This window comes from Mugil cephalus, chromosome 1 (genome assembly GCF_022458985.1).
Source record: "Mugil cephalus isolate CIBA_MC_2020 chromosome 1, CIBA_Mcephalus_1.1, whole genome shotgun sequence".
Classification (NCBI taxonomy): Eukaryota; Metazoa; Chordata; class Actinopteri; order Mugiliformes; family Mugilidae; genus Mugil; species Mugil cephalus.
This window is the reverse complement of record NC_061770.1, coordinates 51,883,072-51,900,299: the sequence shown is the minus strand read 5'-3', so window position 1 is coordinate 51,900,299 and position 17,228 is coordinate 51,883,072. Positions and strand designations below refer to the sequence as shown.

At 40.5% G+C, this 17,228-nt stretch overlaps 1 protein-coding gene across 5 annotated transcripts in view; it reads right to left on the bottom strand.

The window, feature by feature from the left end:
* Positions 1-17,228, bottom strand: part of exoc6b (exocyst complex component 6B) — a 107,768-nt gene that overhangs the window by 54,190 nt on the left and 36,350 nt on the right. For 4 of the 5 annotated variants that reach the window (XM_047592200.1, XM_047592209.1, XM_047592218.1 and 1 more), the window contains exons 9-15: positions 12,637-12,720; positions 12,186-12,232; positions 6,725-6,845; positions 6,560-6,631; positions 3,882-3,979; positions 3,044-3,149; positions 2,823-2,932 (exon numbers count right to left, since the gene is read on the bottom strand). In XM_047592200.1, coding sequence (XP_047448156.1) covers positions 2,823-2,932; positions 3,044-3,149; positions 3,882-3,979; positions 6,560-6,631; positions 6,725-6,845; positions 12,186-12,232; positions 12,637-12,720 — 638 coding nt within the window. The remainder of the gene's footprint in view (positions 1-2,822; positions 2,933-3,043; positions 3,150-3,881; positions 3,980-6,559; positions 6,632-6,724; positions 6,846-12,185; positions 12,233-12,636; positions 12,721-17,228) is intronic. The other variant, XM_047592234.1, reaches the window with a different exon arrangement.

Here is a 17,228-nt window from a genome sequence, read left to right as displayed (position 1 = left end):
ACTGACTGAAAACCATGGCATGCCTGTGTTATAAAGCTAATAGTCTTGTAGAACAAAGCTTTATGTAGAGTGCACACCTTCAGTGTAATGATGATATTGTCTCCTCATTTCAGTACCATAAAAGCTAGACCACATTTTGAAAAACTACAGAAGGTGCCAATATGCTATCCAGCAAGCTAGCTGCATTAGCACTTACTTACTGCTAATTTAATACAGTAGTTTGATTTCAAATATGAGCCATCATCCCACTCTAAAAGCTTTGAAACATATCTAAACACCCTTATGAAACACAAGGGTGTACTCATGCAGTCATATTTTTAAATGACAGAAATTTTAAAAGCACTTGAAAGCATGACGTCCATGGAGCCTAGAGGAGTGTTTGCAGTCAAACACGCTGGCCATGGACACGACTGACACATACAATTTCATTCTGAATTCCTCGATTGTCTTTGAGTGGAAACTGTGGCCAATAAGCGTCGACACTGGTTCACAAGTGCCTCTGTTTTCTTTCCAGGCTTTACCTCAAACAGGCTGGCTGAGAATGCATGCTGTTTCTCAGTAACACCCAGGTTCATATTCACAGCTCGACACATTCACACCCACAGTCTTCAACCGTTGGACTGGATTATGGGCATCTGTGTGGCAGCTCTCATTTTCACCTTTCAAAATTTTCCCAGCTGGTTCAAGAGGTACACCATCAACCATCTGGCTGGTCTCCCTCTAGGCTACAGGTTGGTGTCTTTCCCACAAATGTTCATGCCAACGTCACCTCATCTCCTTTTCCTCCAGAAAAATCTCAGAACTGTGCAGCCTGAACCATTGAAACTCATGCCAAACCAACATTCAAGGTTTTGTCTAAGCTTAAAAGATGTCTTTAGTACTTGTGCAACTGTAGCCAAAACCGACAACTATGATTGCAAATCATGTTAAAATAACTTTAACTGAATAGTACATTTTCGTTCTTCAATTTTAATGCAGAAACATCTGCATCCAATACACTCTGTATCACCTTTATTGATTCACGTATCTAAGAAGTAAGAGAGAAAACGTCATTACTGAGGTGGTCACGAAAGTACAGCGTCTAAGTCAGTCTGCCAAAATTAGTTGTGCTTGTGTAGCTATTGGAAATATAATGGGCTTCAAAAAGATAGTTAAACTGCCCATCTGACAGGCTATGCTAGGCTTGAGACATGTTGACATTTGACAGGTGTTGGGTTGACGGCAATGTCATTTAGCTTTGAAGGTCTTTGGTCATGAAAATAAAAGTATTGGTTTACAGAAGTCATAAAGATTACTCAGTTAGCCACATACAACATTTTTACCAAATTCCATGCCATCAATGCAAAACTGGTTTAGTTATTTCAGACCACAGTAGTGACATGACATTTCTATTGCTGATGCTATGCTGCAAACTGGACTAAAAAGACACTTGAAGAAGAAATGCATGCGGGCATACACTCTTTCCACCAAATCAAAAACGTGAACAGAGGTTAAGGTCACAGGTCAGAGGGATCGATAACCGCAACTGTTCCCCCATCGTCCAGCCTGCTTCCGGACTTGTGTGTCTGTGTATGTGTTTGAAACAGGCAGGAAGGCGTGCCGCCGACGTAACCGGATAGCAGTGTGTGCACGACCATAAGAAATCAAGCCATGTCAAATAGTGGAGTCATTACTCTGATTGAGAAGAGCGATTAGTGCTGTCTGGTCAGCAAGAGACCACAGAGAAATGTCTACTTGAAAAACATCTGGAACACTGTGATATGTTCAGACAGATGATTCCAGACTCAAACACAGAGTCATTTAAACAGTCCAATAATTTAGACCAAAGTCGAGTGTATTTGTGAGTATGTCAAAGAAGAACTGACATACAATATTAGTTGAAGTGGATTCTTGGTCCACAATCAGACTTCCTTTGGACAACAGAAAGAGTGATTCTCTGTTGTCTTTTTCAGCCTCTCTCTGTTAAACCCTTCTTTTGATTATAAGTCTCCGACTACCCCCCCACACTCCTCCTTCCGTCTCCCTTTCTTCCACTGGTCACGGATCAATGGCACCTCCCTGTTTCTCAGCCCCCTTGGAGTCGACGCACCAATATGCAGGCACAAATGAGCTCACATAAACAGTAGCACAGATGCATGTACAAAAGAGTACTTAGACAGCACAAATCCATTATCACGACAATGCACAAACACACTTTATGTGCTGTGCATACGCAAGAAAAATATTCAAAAATATGCTTTTTATATATTTAGGCATCCGGCCTGTGTGTGTATTTATGTGTACATGTACTGTATACATGCCTGTGTCTGCATGTAGCGCATATTTATCCATGTGTGCTTGTGTTTGGCTGCATCCCAGCTTTGAGTTATCCTCCTGGACAGCACAAAGTTGTGTCCAGATTGCTCATCTCCTCAGTGGAATAGTAGCCGCATTGTTATAGTTCATTCTTCCATCAACCATAACATACACACACAGAACAGAAGCTGGATCTGATTGCTGATTTGCGGTGAGTGTGTATGTCTTTTCTCATGCAGGCCGAATCTGATGGGACAAGGATCCCTGGTCAGAATGGAAAGAATCAATGAACCAAGGAAAGTCTGCTGTATCTGAGTGCCTGTTAGGCGTCTTTTAGAAAGGTTATGCCATACTCCTTTGGAATATTAACACCAGGTGTTTGGCTAGGTAGAGTGTAGGCATTAGGTTACGAAGTTTAAAAAAATGTTGAGGGAAATCCATTCATAAAAACTTAGAACAACTAGTAAAACATGGACTCTATGTGGAGCCTACGCTATAAGGCACTATAAATTGAGCTTTACATGTACCTGAGATGCAGGTCTTCTGAGTATTTCAGGCAAGCGTAGATAAATTCCTTCAGCTGGCAATACACTTTTGGGACAAACTCAGAGAAGGGAAGCTTCTTGGGGAAAGGAAGCTAGAGGAAGAGAGAAAAAAAAGTGATTAAATAAAATGTTATTCAATTTTTTTTTTTTTTTGAGCACAGCAGTTCATAGGTGTGGACTGTTACACAGCAAGTACCCTCTACCTTATCCAGTTCAGGGTCTTGCAGAGGAAACTGGGAAGTATAGTGTCTGTACTCCTGCTCTGTTGAGACTGGGATTGGACTGAAGTTGTCCTGGTCCAACACCTGTCTGGAGAGGACAAAGAAGCAACAGCAACAAATAAATGAATAATTTCCCATCTTCTAGTCTCAGCAGGAAGGAGGTCAACAGGAGTGGCCGAGATGCCATGACTCCATTTCCTCATTCACACACACAAATTTACAGTATACACAACTATCCCACTGGGGGCATTCTAACGCTTGAGGTTTTCTTACTACCCTCCCTTCTTTCAACACCCCCCACTTCTTTTTGGCGCTGCAGAGTTCGGACGTTCCAACGTTCCATGGAGAGGCCGTGAACCGGAGAGCGCGCTCTCCCCAACAATACAACACAACATTCCTGTGGCTTTCCCAGTGTGTGTTTGTGTGAGTGCAAAAACGAAAGAGAGCGCGAGGAAGGAGAGAGGGAGTGTGTGTTTGTTTGTCTGTTCTCACTGCTGCAAGTCCCACTGGTGTCATTGGACAAAAGCGATGGTGAAACAATGGCATGTTAAGTCCAAACACACACACACGCACACACACACAATCTTGTAAGGGTACTACCCATCCTGAATAGTAGAGAATGTTCTGGACGTTGTTTTTAAACACTTCCTCTCTCTGGCTGGTCGTAAAAGTTTAAAACCAGGACGAAGATGTTTCCCACAAACATCGTAAGCGTGAACGTTGTGATCCCACAAACTCTGTGCGCCCTCATGACCTCAGGATTAGAATGTCATGAAACCATTCAAACAGCAAAAGGCTGTGATCTCTTATCAATCACTACCTGAAGGTGATGTTCCATCTCTTCAGCAGGATTTCTCCGTACTGCTCCCTCATCTCCAGCAACATGTCGAACAGTTGTGACACTGGGAAACCATAACCCTGAAAAAGAGAAATATAAGGTGACTCAATGAGCAGCTGCATGTGAGTGCGAAAAATAGGATACTGGACAAGTGCAGGTCTTCTCTTTGAACTACGAGGCAGCTGGATTCGCATGAACACTATCCTGCCAGGCTTAAAGCTATGTGCACATCTACAGCGATTAAACCAATCATAGAGCCATGTTTTGGATGTGATGGCAGCATATTGACAGCAAGAATGACTGCTTAAAAATGACAATGATGTGCCTCTCTTATGAGAACGTTTTCATTGCAAAGATGGCGAAAATCAACGGTTGACATGTTAAATACAAGCAAGCTGCACTGACACTTTGGCAGTTTTCTATTGATCACTGGTGTGCACCTCCTATATGCACATTTTCATCACAGAGATGGCAATAATTGTCCACTGACAGGCTAACAGTATAGAGAGCGGTACTGACGGTTTGCTAGTCGGCTGCTCTAAAGTGGTTGGATCAATCAGCATCCTAGGTTTTAGGTGTGATGATAGTAATGGCAGAGTGACTGTTCAAAAACAATGTGCTCCTTTTGTAGAGAAGCCCTCCTGAAATATGGCAATAGTTGTGCTTCAATATTCTAACTAGATCTGCAGCAAATAAGTCTGCTGATCCAAAGGTAGTCGATTTCATTACAAAGACGGCAATAATTGATGGCCTTCAAAACAAGTACATAGCTAGCCCAACTGACAGTTTTCTAACCCGTCTTGCCAATTTGTTCAACCAACCAGATTCTAGGTTTCAGGTGTGATTACAGTATATTGTAACAACAGGACACACTGTCTACGTAGTTAATGGCACTGACGGTTTGCTATCCTGGTGATCTCAAGGTATGTTATGCACCTTTTATACACAGCATTCCAGGTTTTACATGTGATGAGGGAAAATTGTTACACGAGCAAGAAGTCTCCATTCAAACACAACAGTGATTTTATACACAGCTGGACAGTGATTTTAAACTGTATTGCCAAAACGGTGCAGTGGTTAAATCTAACCTTTTTCACCTAAGGCAGCTGGCTGAAGTGAAGCCTTTTTCTTGTACACCAGCGCTTTGAGACAGTAATCCATGCCTGCACATCTCAGGTGGATTCTGGGGTCTACCAGTCCTCCCTAACACGTCTAATTTCAATTCAATTCTCTCCATCTCCTACTGTTTTTATTGCTTTTATTGATTTAGTGTTTAGTGTTTTTAATCGTTTGCTTTATATCTTATGTCGTTATTCTACCTATGTACTGCCCATCTGACAGCTTTTCTGTCACCACTCTGTGTTTCAGCTGTGGCTGTTTTTAAAGTCCTCTATAAATAAAGTTGAGTTGAGAAATATTTCCTTTACAATAATGGCAATAACTGCTTGCCAACAAGCTAAGTGTCTAGCCGGCAGTTGGCTAGCTGGCCGATCAAAAGTGGTCCGACCAATTAGATTCCTAGGTTTTATGCTGTCATAGTACAATGCATGCCAACAGGATGAAACCACTGTTCACAAAGAATGATGTACATCTTTTACTACTTACATCTTATACAAAGACAGTAAACTTTTTATTTATTTTTATTTTTCTGTTTTATCAACATCCTAATTACATGTTGCTAGCTTTTAATAAACTTGGACTGCAGCTTGTGTTTAGCCTTTGATTGACTCATCCAACCAGCTTCCAATTATGGTTTTTGAAAGTGCCTGCCTTTTGCTGGTTTTAAATTAATGTAACGAACAAACTGTTGCTTCAAGTGACACCTATGCATCATTTATTTCACCAAAATAAATTGTATAATGCCCTTTGTCTATACTTGGTCATTCACATGTGTTATGCACCCAATTTTATTGGATGGTAAGGCCAAGATTCTTTTTCTGTTAAATTTAATTGTAATGAAAGCAGGATAATAGAATGTCTTATTCTAAATGGCTAGGAAAAAATATAAAAACCCATACATTTGTCAAAAGATTAAAGTCAGCCAATGTAGAGGACAGAGCAGAAGAAGAGATTAAAAGTAGGTTAGTGAAAAATATAGAGGATGAGAAGAAACAAAGAACAAGAGTGAATTCAGCCATACAGCCGCACTTCATCTCCTCATATTAACGAATTCCGGGCATTGCACAATCCATTCATCACTTCCACTTCTTCACTCTGTCTCGCCTTTCTCTGAATGTTTCTCCCATCCGGTTTTCACCCACATCCTCTCTATCTCCCCTTCATCCTCTCATCCATCACACTCAATTCATCCAGCTTCCTTCATATAGAGAGCGGAAAAAATAAATATATGGAGAGAAAACTGACGTTGGATGATGAACTTTTGGTCCAATGAAAAAAAAAAAGAAAGCCTTTCTTTAGAGAATGGCAGCCATCCATTTTTTAGAACTACAAAACATACTTTGAACAAGATTCATGTGCCTCTGCGGTCCAATGTCTTACCAGACATGTGCCAAGATAACTGAACAAAAAGTACAGAGTACAAAAAGTATTCCTTTTCTTTCAGTAAAATAAATACATTTCATTCAGCCTGTTACTGAGGGATGAAAAGGGCTTTCCTTTATTCAAAGTGGAAGATCAGTTGTGAGTGACCACACACATACCTGCAGCGTATCAGCAAAAAGGACAATGAGGTTCTTCAGATCCAGCACCAGGTCAGGGTCATCACAGTACGACTGAGAAAAAAGGGGAGCGCTTCAGTGTCTGTTTATTTAATGCTTTTGTAGCAACATGTATTTTCTGTGTTTATAGAGCGTGATTCATCTTACAGAGTGCGTCCTGAGGGCGGCAACTATTTTGGACAGCGCCAACTCCCAGAGCTCCTCTACGTACGCTCTGTTGACCAAACCCTGTGTGGTGTGAAGGACGTGATCCTCGACAACAAAGAAGCTGGACGGAGGGAATCACAAAGGTTAAGACAGCAAGACATGTTGGTAAATTATATACAGTACTTTAAAACGTCAAAACAGCCTTTTCCAGTCTTTCGAGTGAAAGACTCCCAGCTTTAAATCCATGTTTAGAGAACTGGTCGCACCAAACCAACCTCAAAAAACTACTGGCAACGAAGACCGACTGTTCATGAAAGGTAATAATGCTTCATACCAGCAGACAGAATTTGTCTGTACCTGTCACTAAAAATGTGGGGGGAAAAAACACATCGTACACAGCTGGTCTCTTTGTGTCCTACTGATGAGTTGTTCCACACTTTATCATTGTTGTGGAAATATTTGTGCATTTGAATGTTTAGATGAGAATATGATTGGCTGTTTGTGATCTGAACAGCATATCAGGGTGACCGCTCTCTTAAAATGCTGAAAAAGCTTAAAAACAACCGACAGGGGACTAAATAGTAGTGCCAGACTTACCGATAAAACAGGGGTCATAGGCACCGTTATCCAGACACCTGCAAAGTCTACACTTCCTCCCACTCTTTTTTGGGTATGTAGAATATAGCATTTTCTGTTTCTGTTTTTTATTTTGTGTTACTTATGTCTACTGTATCCATTCCTGTATGATTATTTTGGTTGCATTTTACATGTCTGAAATTAACTGAACTAATTGACACACATGGTACCTGAAAGATTGTCCATCATGTCTAACTCAATTTGTTAAACAAATACATTGTGGAAAGCCTCATGAGAAATGCACGAATCAACCAAAGAAATAAATATCTGCTAAAATCAAATTGGCAGCAGCTACAATCCAACCCAAACATATGATGACATGACTTCCTACCTCTAGAAACTAGAAAATCTTCAACTCCACAGAGGAACTTGTTATTAACACTTGATCAAGATTGTGGAACTTAAGATGAAATTATTCAGACACGAAACACAAAAACCAAGAGAACAGTGGGGCGCATGGACAGATGCCAAACTTGTCATTTGAAAACCATTTTAAACCATCACTAATGTAAAATAAAATATAACTTTGCATTTGTGTGGTTAACATTACTCCAACAGATTTTTTAAATCCATCAATCCATCTTAAATCCTTGGACAGGTCAAATTCTGACAGCTTTTCTGTCACCATTCTGCAGTGACAGTCAAGCAAACATTGCATTCATCAAGTCAGGAGCAAAAAAACGTGCTGCACTCTTCAATCGTATGTTGTGATGTTTTCTTGAAATGATGACTGTGTGAAATGGATCAAATGGCCTGCAAAGTGACTTTGGTTTATGTCCACTGACAACACATCTCACTCTCACCAATGCCCACTGAGACTTGCCAGACCACAACGAGCCTGTGGCCCGGCTGTGAATGATTAGTTTTCTCTTTGTCATTACTGAAGGGAATAAATATGTTGAGACTTGCTTCCCAATAGATTTAACTTTATTATTTTTTTTACTTTTTATTTTGTCCGCCTCCTGTGCTGCAGTCAAAGTACAATTTCCGTATTTGACTGACCACAGGGAAAGGAGAGTAACTTTTCCCGTCTTATGTGTGAATGTGCTTTATTATGTATATCTCAAGACAAAGAAAGAAAAATAAACTGGGTGGAGGGGAAGAAGAAAGTAAAAGACAAGGTGTGACAAATATGAGGAACAAAAAGTTGAAAAAAGCAGGACAAGATTGAGAAGAAAGCGAAAAGGGAGAAGGTAAAACAGTAGAAGGTGAGGAAAAGAAAGATGTTGAAGAAGAGAAAAAAGGTGCAGACAGTAAAAAGAGAAGGTAAGGAAGAAGGGGACAAAAACAGAATAACAAAGACAAGGTTAAAGAAGAAAGTAAAGGAGCAGGAAAAGAAGATAGAAAATATAATGAAGAAGATAAAGAAGGTGAAGCAGACGAAGAAAATGAAAAGGTAGTTGAAGGTGATAAACAAGAAGAAAACAAAATGAAGAAGACAAAGACGGTGAAGAAGAAGGTGGAGGACAAAGAAAAATGTGGAGGTGAAAAAGGAAAATAAAGACAGATTCAGAATAAAATAAAAATGAAGTTGAAGGAGAAAGTAAAGAAGGCATGTGAAGACAGGTAAAAGAAGGTGAAAACGTGAATTAAGTCAAGATAAAGGTGTCATAAGAAGGTTATATAATTATGCATTCAGTTGGGAAACGATCACAAAAGCCATGAAGACTGGGCAGGTTGAAGAGACCAGGACCACAGATGAGTAGTATAGACATCTGTAGACATCATTGCTTTTCCTTTTTGATTTCAAATGATTTAAAAGACATCATTTGTGCTTGTGAAGACCTTAACATGTCCTACAATGCCTCATCTATCCCTAGACCTGCACATCATCCTTTCACCCATATCTTCAGCCATTTATCTGTCCATCCACCTATTGTAGTTCTTCTGTGGAACTTGGCTGAAGACGGAGTGAGGCAGAGAAACTTTGAGTGAAAGCAAACATTCACCATTTAGAGCCACCTCATTTCATTTCTTCCCACTGACTGCTGACCATTTGACATCTTTTCATCTCTCCTTCTCTGGCCTTTTTCTTTCCTTTCTCCCCACACTCACCCCTCCCCTGATTTTAACTTTCCTCTCATTCATCAGTCCATCCAATTCTCTCCATTGCATCCACTCTCTCTCTCTCTCACACTCACACTCACACACACACACACACACACACACACACACACACACACACACACACACACACACACACACACACACACACACACACACACACACACACACACTGGTGACGATTGATAGAGTGTGTGTGATGGTGGTTGGCTTATTGCTGTTATTCCTTCTGTCTGTCTTTGCCTGAAGCAGACGCTTCTATAAACACGTCCGAGGCTGGACACTAGCACACACTCACACCAAGACGTTGTGAGCTCTGTTACTCCCATCTGAAGGGTTGGAACGTGCCATCTCATGTCTCTCATCTATTGCTTTTTCTCTGCCATCCAATCATCCATTCTTCCACTCATTCTTTATCCAACTAGTCGTCCTTTCGTCTGTGTTCTGCCGCAGAGAAGCACATTAACCCTCAGCCCTCAGAGTACCTCAAGAGCCTCCATTAGCTATTCTGTGAGGCATTTAGCAGAAACTCGATTGAAATATTTACATATGTAAATTAAAAGAGAATATGAATGAGAAGGCTATTTGGGAACGTAGATTTGAGGTTCAAGCCCCAACACCGGCAAGCTGCTTTCAACGGACTCTTGAGCAAGACTCTCACTTTCTGCTCCTGGAGGGCCACATCATGGCTCCGACCCCAGGTTTCTAACAAAGCTGGGACATGTAAAAGAAATTTCACTATGCTTTATCTTCAACTTCTTGTTCTTTTTCTTCTTCAACCACCTTCTGGTTGCTGTTCACCTTCATTTTAATCTTTGTTCTCCGTCACATTCTTGGCCTTCTTTTACCTGCATCTTCACATTCATCTTTACTTTCTTCAACTTCATTTTCCCTTCACCTTTTCCTTTGTGCTCCTCACCTTTCCCTTTTGTCTTCTTTATCTTTGTCACCTTATCATTTACCTTTTTCTTCACCACTTTCAACTACTTATTCATCTTCTTCATCTACTACACTTTCTTTGACTTCTTCACCTTCTTTGTCTTCTTCATTTTCACCTTGACTTTCTTCAACTTTTGTCTTTGTCTTTTTCTTTTTCAATTTTGTTGTCTTTTTCACCTTCTGTTTATTCTTCACCTTCATTTAAACCTCACTTTGTAGTTTTAAAACTACTACTGTCACTGAGTAAAGTCACTAAAAAAGTTAAAGGTAGATCAGCTATATCTTGTACTCATTTCTATCTTGATTAGATGTTAAATGTGCACATGTATATGACAGCTGTATGTTTGTCCTGCTCCTTTTTCTGTCTCTACTTGGCTGCCTCAAGCAGATTTCCGCCGTCGTATGAGCTGGGTTCTGCTCAAGGTTTCTTCCTGCTAAGTGGAGTTATTCCTTGTCGCCTGCACCCAGTACTGCAGTGCTTGCCCTGGGAGATTCAGGCTCTTGGTTCTAGGTATCTCAAGACTATCTAGAGCCCCTTTCACACCCGATCTGGCATTTAGACCCGTGATTTTATAGGCTTGGTTCTGCTCTGATTCAGTGTGAACAGGCATCCCAAGTTGAGTTGCTAATTTACACTACGACGTTGATGTACCTGCTCTGTTTTTGAGCTGCGTGGAGCTCAAAAACAGAGCAAAGCTTTGGTCTACTCCATAAGATCAGCCTTTCTGTTGGTCTCCTGAAACTGATCTCTGAAGGACAGAGATTTTTGTCCATGTTTTCAATCAAACAAATCAAATGTGTTGTTACACGACTGTTAATGGAAGCACATAGTGAATTAGCCCTACATCATGTTCGGGAAATCTCACCAATCAAGGAATTCATGTGTGGAACACTTTTTTATTGATCATTGCAGAGCACTAGCAAGACTGTGAGATCTGCGAGCTGCTCTGCGTCCGAGGAGAAGAGGATATTCGGCAGCAGATATCAGGCACTGTGCAGGACACAGTGATTTATTCAAATATCACCAGCCTTTTTAAAGAGCTGGGATTTGATCAGTCCATTTGGCAGGCCATCAACAACTGAAAGCGTTAAAAAAAAAAACAACTGAAAGTGACAGGATGAGCAGAAGCAGTATGGGATGCACCGTGCTGTCCACTGTTTACTTCACAGTGTTCCAGTCCACTTAAATGTGTAATGTTGACATTGTCGCCGCAATGATTTATGAGAGGGAGGGAGAGAGGCAGAGAAAGTCGATCACTGTGATTGGCTGATCAGTATAGGGAGCCAGTGCATGAGAAGAAACATGGGAGTGACAAAAGTAAAGTAAAACAAAAGAATGAAAGTGCATAGAGAAGAGACGCCTTGTTTAACATCTTGTTCCTCATCATCTGGACATTCAAATACAGAAATATCTTCACAACATGATGATCTAAAACGAATGAAGTGTAGATCAACAGATCAGCGGACCAAGCGGAGGCTATGCCAATATAGCTTCCCAGTCTTCCAGCTAATAGTAGCTCTTTCCAAGCATACTAACCTCCCAGCGAATAGATTCCTCTTCCTAGCCTCTCAGCTAATAGTAGATACTCCTACCATCCTATCCTCCCAGCTAAAAGTATCCCTTTTCATCTTCCCAGCTTCATAGTTTCTAGCCTAATAGCAGCTCTCTTCCTTGGTTTCTAACTTCCCAGCTAATAGTAGCTCTTCCTAGCATCCTAACCTCCCAGCTAATGGAGCTCTTTTACAGAAGAGTTGCTTCCTACAACAGTCGTCTTTGTTTATCCATACCACAACCAAGGACGAGACTTTTGGATGGACTTACCCAACAATCTGATTGAAGTATCGCCGGTATCCCTCCAGAGTTTCATGCTGGAAATAAATAAATAAGAGTAGGTGCAAAGTGGAGGGAATTTGGGGGCAAAACGAGAGAAAGGGACAAAAAGTCCAACATCAGAAGACAAATACAAAGTTACAAATAATCAATGACTAAAAAAAAAAAACTTACCTGGTGTTAACATACAGCTCCCTATTCAAAATCTAATAATCAGGAAAACCAACATGCATATACATAGAAAAACTACAGCTAAATATCTAAACATATCTGCTCATATAAAATATTTAGATACATCAAGTCAAGATTCCCAGTGTTATCATAGATTAAGGTGCGTGATTGTGAGTGACATGGAGGAGAATGTGTGTGCAGGAGAAGGGTATTATAGTGTGGTTAGGAGTGTGGACATATGCAAACAGAGACTGACAGTGCAGGGTCATACCATGTTAGAGTGAGGCTGCAGCACGAGGCGAGCCTGTTTCCTCCTCTGCTTTCTGTAGTAGTTCTCAAACACATCACGCAAACCCTAAAAGACAAACTGGAGGTAAGCATGGATGGATGGACAGATGAATGGGACAGACTATTACAGTGGTACTTGGAAATCAATTTAATCCAGTTGAAGTGCTGTAAAAACATAGCCTGATGTAACCAGACTAAGCTCTCTCAGAATATGAGTCTGGACTTTCTGCTTGTTAATTTGGAGGCCAGGTCAACACCTTGTGCTGTTCTTAATTTTTTGGGTTGTTCCTAAAGCATTTTTGTGTGCTTGTCTGTGTCAGGCTGCATCCTGCTGGGGATGGCTGCTGCCATCAAGGAGTGTCATTGCAATGGGGTGAGGGTACCTTGTCCGGTCTAGGTGGGTGGTATGTGTTTAACCTTTATGGCCTCCTCAAATTTACTACCCTCTGGACACGTTCATGGCTAAAAAATGCACACGCATAAAAAAACTTCCTAAAATCCTCGTACTTCAATATTTTTTTCTACTTTTTTTCATGAATCACTTAAACAACTTCAGACCTGCTCAAAACTACCAACATTTTAAGAGTTTTCAGGATTTTAACCCTTTAAATGCAAATGTTTTTTTGTTTTGTTTTTTTTTTTTTTACAAAAAGAGACAAAAAATGAATTATTTTTCATAAAATAAACAGTAGGATGATGGGGCTTTGGTGGTAATTAGACTCTTGGATATATCAAGGATTAGCAATAAAATTGATTTGATTGCATCATTATTTTTTATGTAGTGTCAGATTGAAAATGTTGCATCCTCTGGCAAAAATGTACATGTGCAGCTTTTTTTCAATGAATCACAACTTCAGAAGTTTGAACCTTTTTACAAAAAATGCCAAAAACTGAATTATTTTCCATATAATGAACAGTAGGTGAATTAGAGTCTTGGATATGTCAAAGATCAGCAATAAAATTGATTTGATTGCATTGGTGTTTTTTTTTTTTTTTTTTAATGTAGTGTCTGATACTCCCTCTGGACTCTTTTTTTTTTTTTTTTTTTTAAATACCACCTTTTATGGTGAAACAGCTTTTAAATCAACATCTGATTCATCAATGCGAACATTTATTGTGCAAACTGTGACACAACAGAACATATGACCTGGAAACAAAGGCTATATGTGATGTACATGTGTGTATTTTAGAGGAACTTATTTTTAGCCGGTACTTCGCTGGCTTGCTGAAGACGTACTGTCTCAATTTGTAGGGGCCTCTGAAGGCACCAGCTCTCTCTCTCCACAGAGATGTTGCCCTCTGGATTGAACAGGAGTGGAGTCCAGACTTGTCCATTCTTTGCTGTCCACTCACTGTCAGGATGGCAGCGTCAGCAAGTCAGCTGGGGATTGCTTGCTAAAAATCTGTTTCTCTAAAATACATACATGTACATCACATATCACATAAAGCCTTTGTTTCCTGCAATTATTGTTAATCTTTGACGTATCCAAGACTCGAATTACCACCAAACCCATCCACCTGCTGCTTATTTAATGGAAAATAATTCAGTTTTTGTCTTTTTTTTGTAAAAAAACATTTAAAGCTTTGTATCTTCAGACCGGCATATAAAGGGTTAAAACTCTTGAAATTGTGATGCGTGTACATTTTTGCCACAAAGATGTCCAGAGGGGTCAAAATGCATCATGAGAGTATAAATGACATGTGAGACTAAAAGACACTGGATAACCTGCAGAAATTCAAGCAACAGGCTGTCACACAGCTAAAATGATCACCAAATGAAAAAAAAAAAAAAGTTAAAAAGTTAAAAAAGTTAAATTGCCCCTAAAAATGCGCGAAAACCCAAATATCCCAATAAAAAAATTGTAATGAAAACAAGCACATTTAAAAAAAAAAAAAAAAAAACTCAAATATCGCTACAGCACGTTCCCATAAGGTGATTTTTCAGATATATCATAAAAGTGCAATGGAAAGTTTTTGTTTTTTTTCTTCAATTGCGTAATTGTGCCTGTAAACCAACTGTTTCAGGCTGTTTGAAGCATAAATCCAGAGGTTAGACCCACTGAGGGTTGGGGAAGGTCACGTTGGTGTATGTGTGAGTCTGAAGGAGATAGTGAATGTGTCCCTGAGGGCTAAAACTGGTCGCTGTTCGAATTGTGGTTGGCGTCACCAGTCAGACATCAAAACTAAAACCACACAGAAACACACAATCGGCTTTCTAAACCTGACTGCATCATATCTCTTCCTTCCATTACGCAGAAGCTCTCTCCCTCTTATCTCTCTCTTTGTTGTATATTTGGGAGTTGTGGCCCGACCATGGTCCCAAACCAGAGCCCACAGCCAGTGGTGAGGTCAGAGATAAATGCCCAGGACACGGCAGATAACGTGGGCCCTTGCTGACTGACTGACTGACTGACCAGACCACCATGCATATCCACACAGCTGACATGACTGTTCATTTAAATCTGTGTGGTGACCGCTACCTGGCATCATACCAGGTAAGACACAGGATCATAAACACACCATTGATTCACAGAAATAATTTCCTTTAATGTGTACAGCTGCTACTAGTCCTTCAGGTAACTGCCACAGTCAGAACAGACTGGTCTGTTCAGAAGCAGTTCTCTAAAACAGAGAGGGAAGGAAGTGTAAATCTTTGGTAATCTGTTCAATAAGAAATTGTTACCTCCTGACTCCTAATAACAATGGAAAGACTTGATCTGCTGGTTTTGCTCAGGTTGGAATAAATCCATTCTTTCTGAGCATTTGTGTTCCACGTGGAGTAAACTTAAGGTCATTTTGTTTTGTAACAGAGAGTTGGTCTGAAGTCTGTGTGTTAGGAACTGATTATGCTCTGGCAAAGATGTGCCGAACCAATGCGGTGACGGAGAGAAGTAGGGTAAAAGCAGTAACAGTGATGTAGTCGTACACGTCATCTGAACAACAAAACGGCTCTTAGTCCTGTGTAGGGGTATATTTTTCTCTGTAATGGTTAAAACAAGCCCCATTACGGAATTAAAATGTTACCATACTCATCCAATGCCAATGCTTTAAACAACAGAAAGCAAGGTCCAGACTAGCCTCGTCACTTGCTGCCCAACTACTGTCCCAGTTCAAAGTACACATCCCACCAACTACAGTTCCGACACGCAGATGTGTTCTTGCTTTGCCTGTTTTACAGAGGATGCACCAGGAGTTGATATCACAGAATGCATTTCGCAGATGCCATCAAGTACACCGCAGACTTCCCATGCATCCTCCCAAGTCCATACTTCAGGAACAAACTTGTCAAGTTTGTGTACTTGGTTTTGATAGATGTCCTAGATTTCCCAATCAACTGTCAGAAGTAGTGAATCTGGGGATAAATTGCTCCAAACGTAGTGTAGTCCAAGACCAGAAATGATTCAAAGGGACTTTGTATATTTACACTTTTTCTACCTCACAAACTTCTTTGCAAACACATTTGTGTCTTTATGATGCTTCTGTCAGAGCATCTTTGTAAGCTGTGCATGAAAACAATCAACCAAAATAATGTGGAGACATGAAGATGTCACATAATTAAAATAATAATCTAGAGTGACGTAGTATTTTTGAAGCACAGTTCTGTCTTTCATTTACACCCTTGGATAAACAATGTGCATTGAAAACATACCACAGAGTTACAAAACAAACAATACATTGGATGGTTGAAACACGAATCTCACTGGTCAAGATCTAGATGGAGATTTGCGCCTGCGTTTAGTTTGATGTTGAGCTTTGACAAAACTCTTTCTTTAATTCCCAGTTCGACCATCAGTTGAACAATGTGCATTCAGCAAACGAGCGGAATCAAACGGCCGTGAACTCCTTATTGTGCAGCGTTAACTCTCCCTGAGTGAGAGCGCAAAGGTGAAATACAAGGCTCAGATTATGCGTGCGCTTCGCAATGCAGCATAAAACGCAAGAGGCAGAAGATGAGGCGATACGCAGAGCGATACAAACCAAGTGGAATTACAGTAAAAGGGTGAAAGACGGAGGGAATCAAACATATATGTACAGCCTGTAACTACTAGTAGACTAGAGAACCAGAATAAAGCCATGTTTATGGTCAAGCTTCACCTTTACGCTGTAGGTATGCTGCAGCCTGATATCCACCTCTACAGGAACTACAGAAATGCTCTGTCCTTCAACATCCTAGAAATCATCCACTCAGATGTCTGTCTTTTCTGTATTGCAGTGTTTCAAGAAAGTCCCAGTTACCATTTGTTGAAGAACACAGAAAGACTCAGCACAGCTGACTAGGCTTCACCTAGTACTTAAGACCTGATGAACAGCCAATGTACACCTATCTGGAATAACATCATGACCACCTTCCTAATATTGTGTAGGTCTCCCTTGTGCCTCCTAACAGACTCATCAGAGAATGAACACGGGTCTTCTGAGGGTGTCCTGTGGCGTCTAGAAACAGAATGTTGTTAGTCGGGCCTTTGGGTCCTATGAGTTGAGTGGAGGGGCCTCTGTGGATCACCCCACAGACACTTGTTCAGTTTGGGATCTAGGGAATTTAGAGGCCACACCTTTTGTTAATGTTTTTTGTGT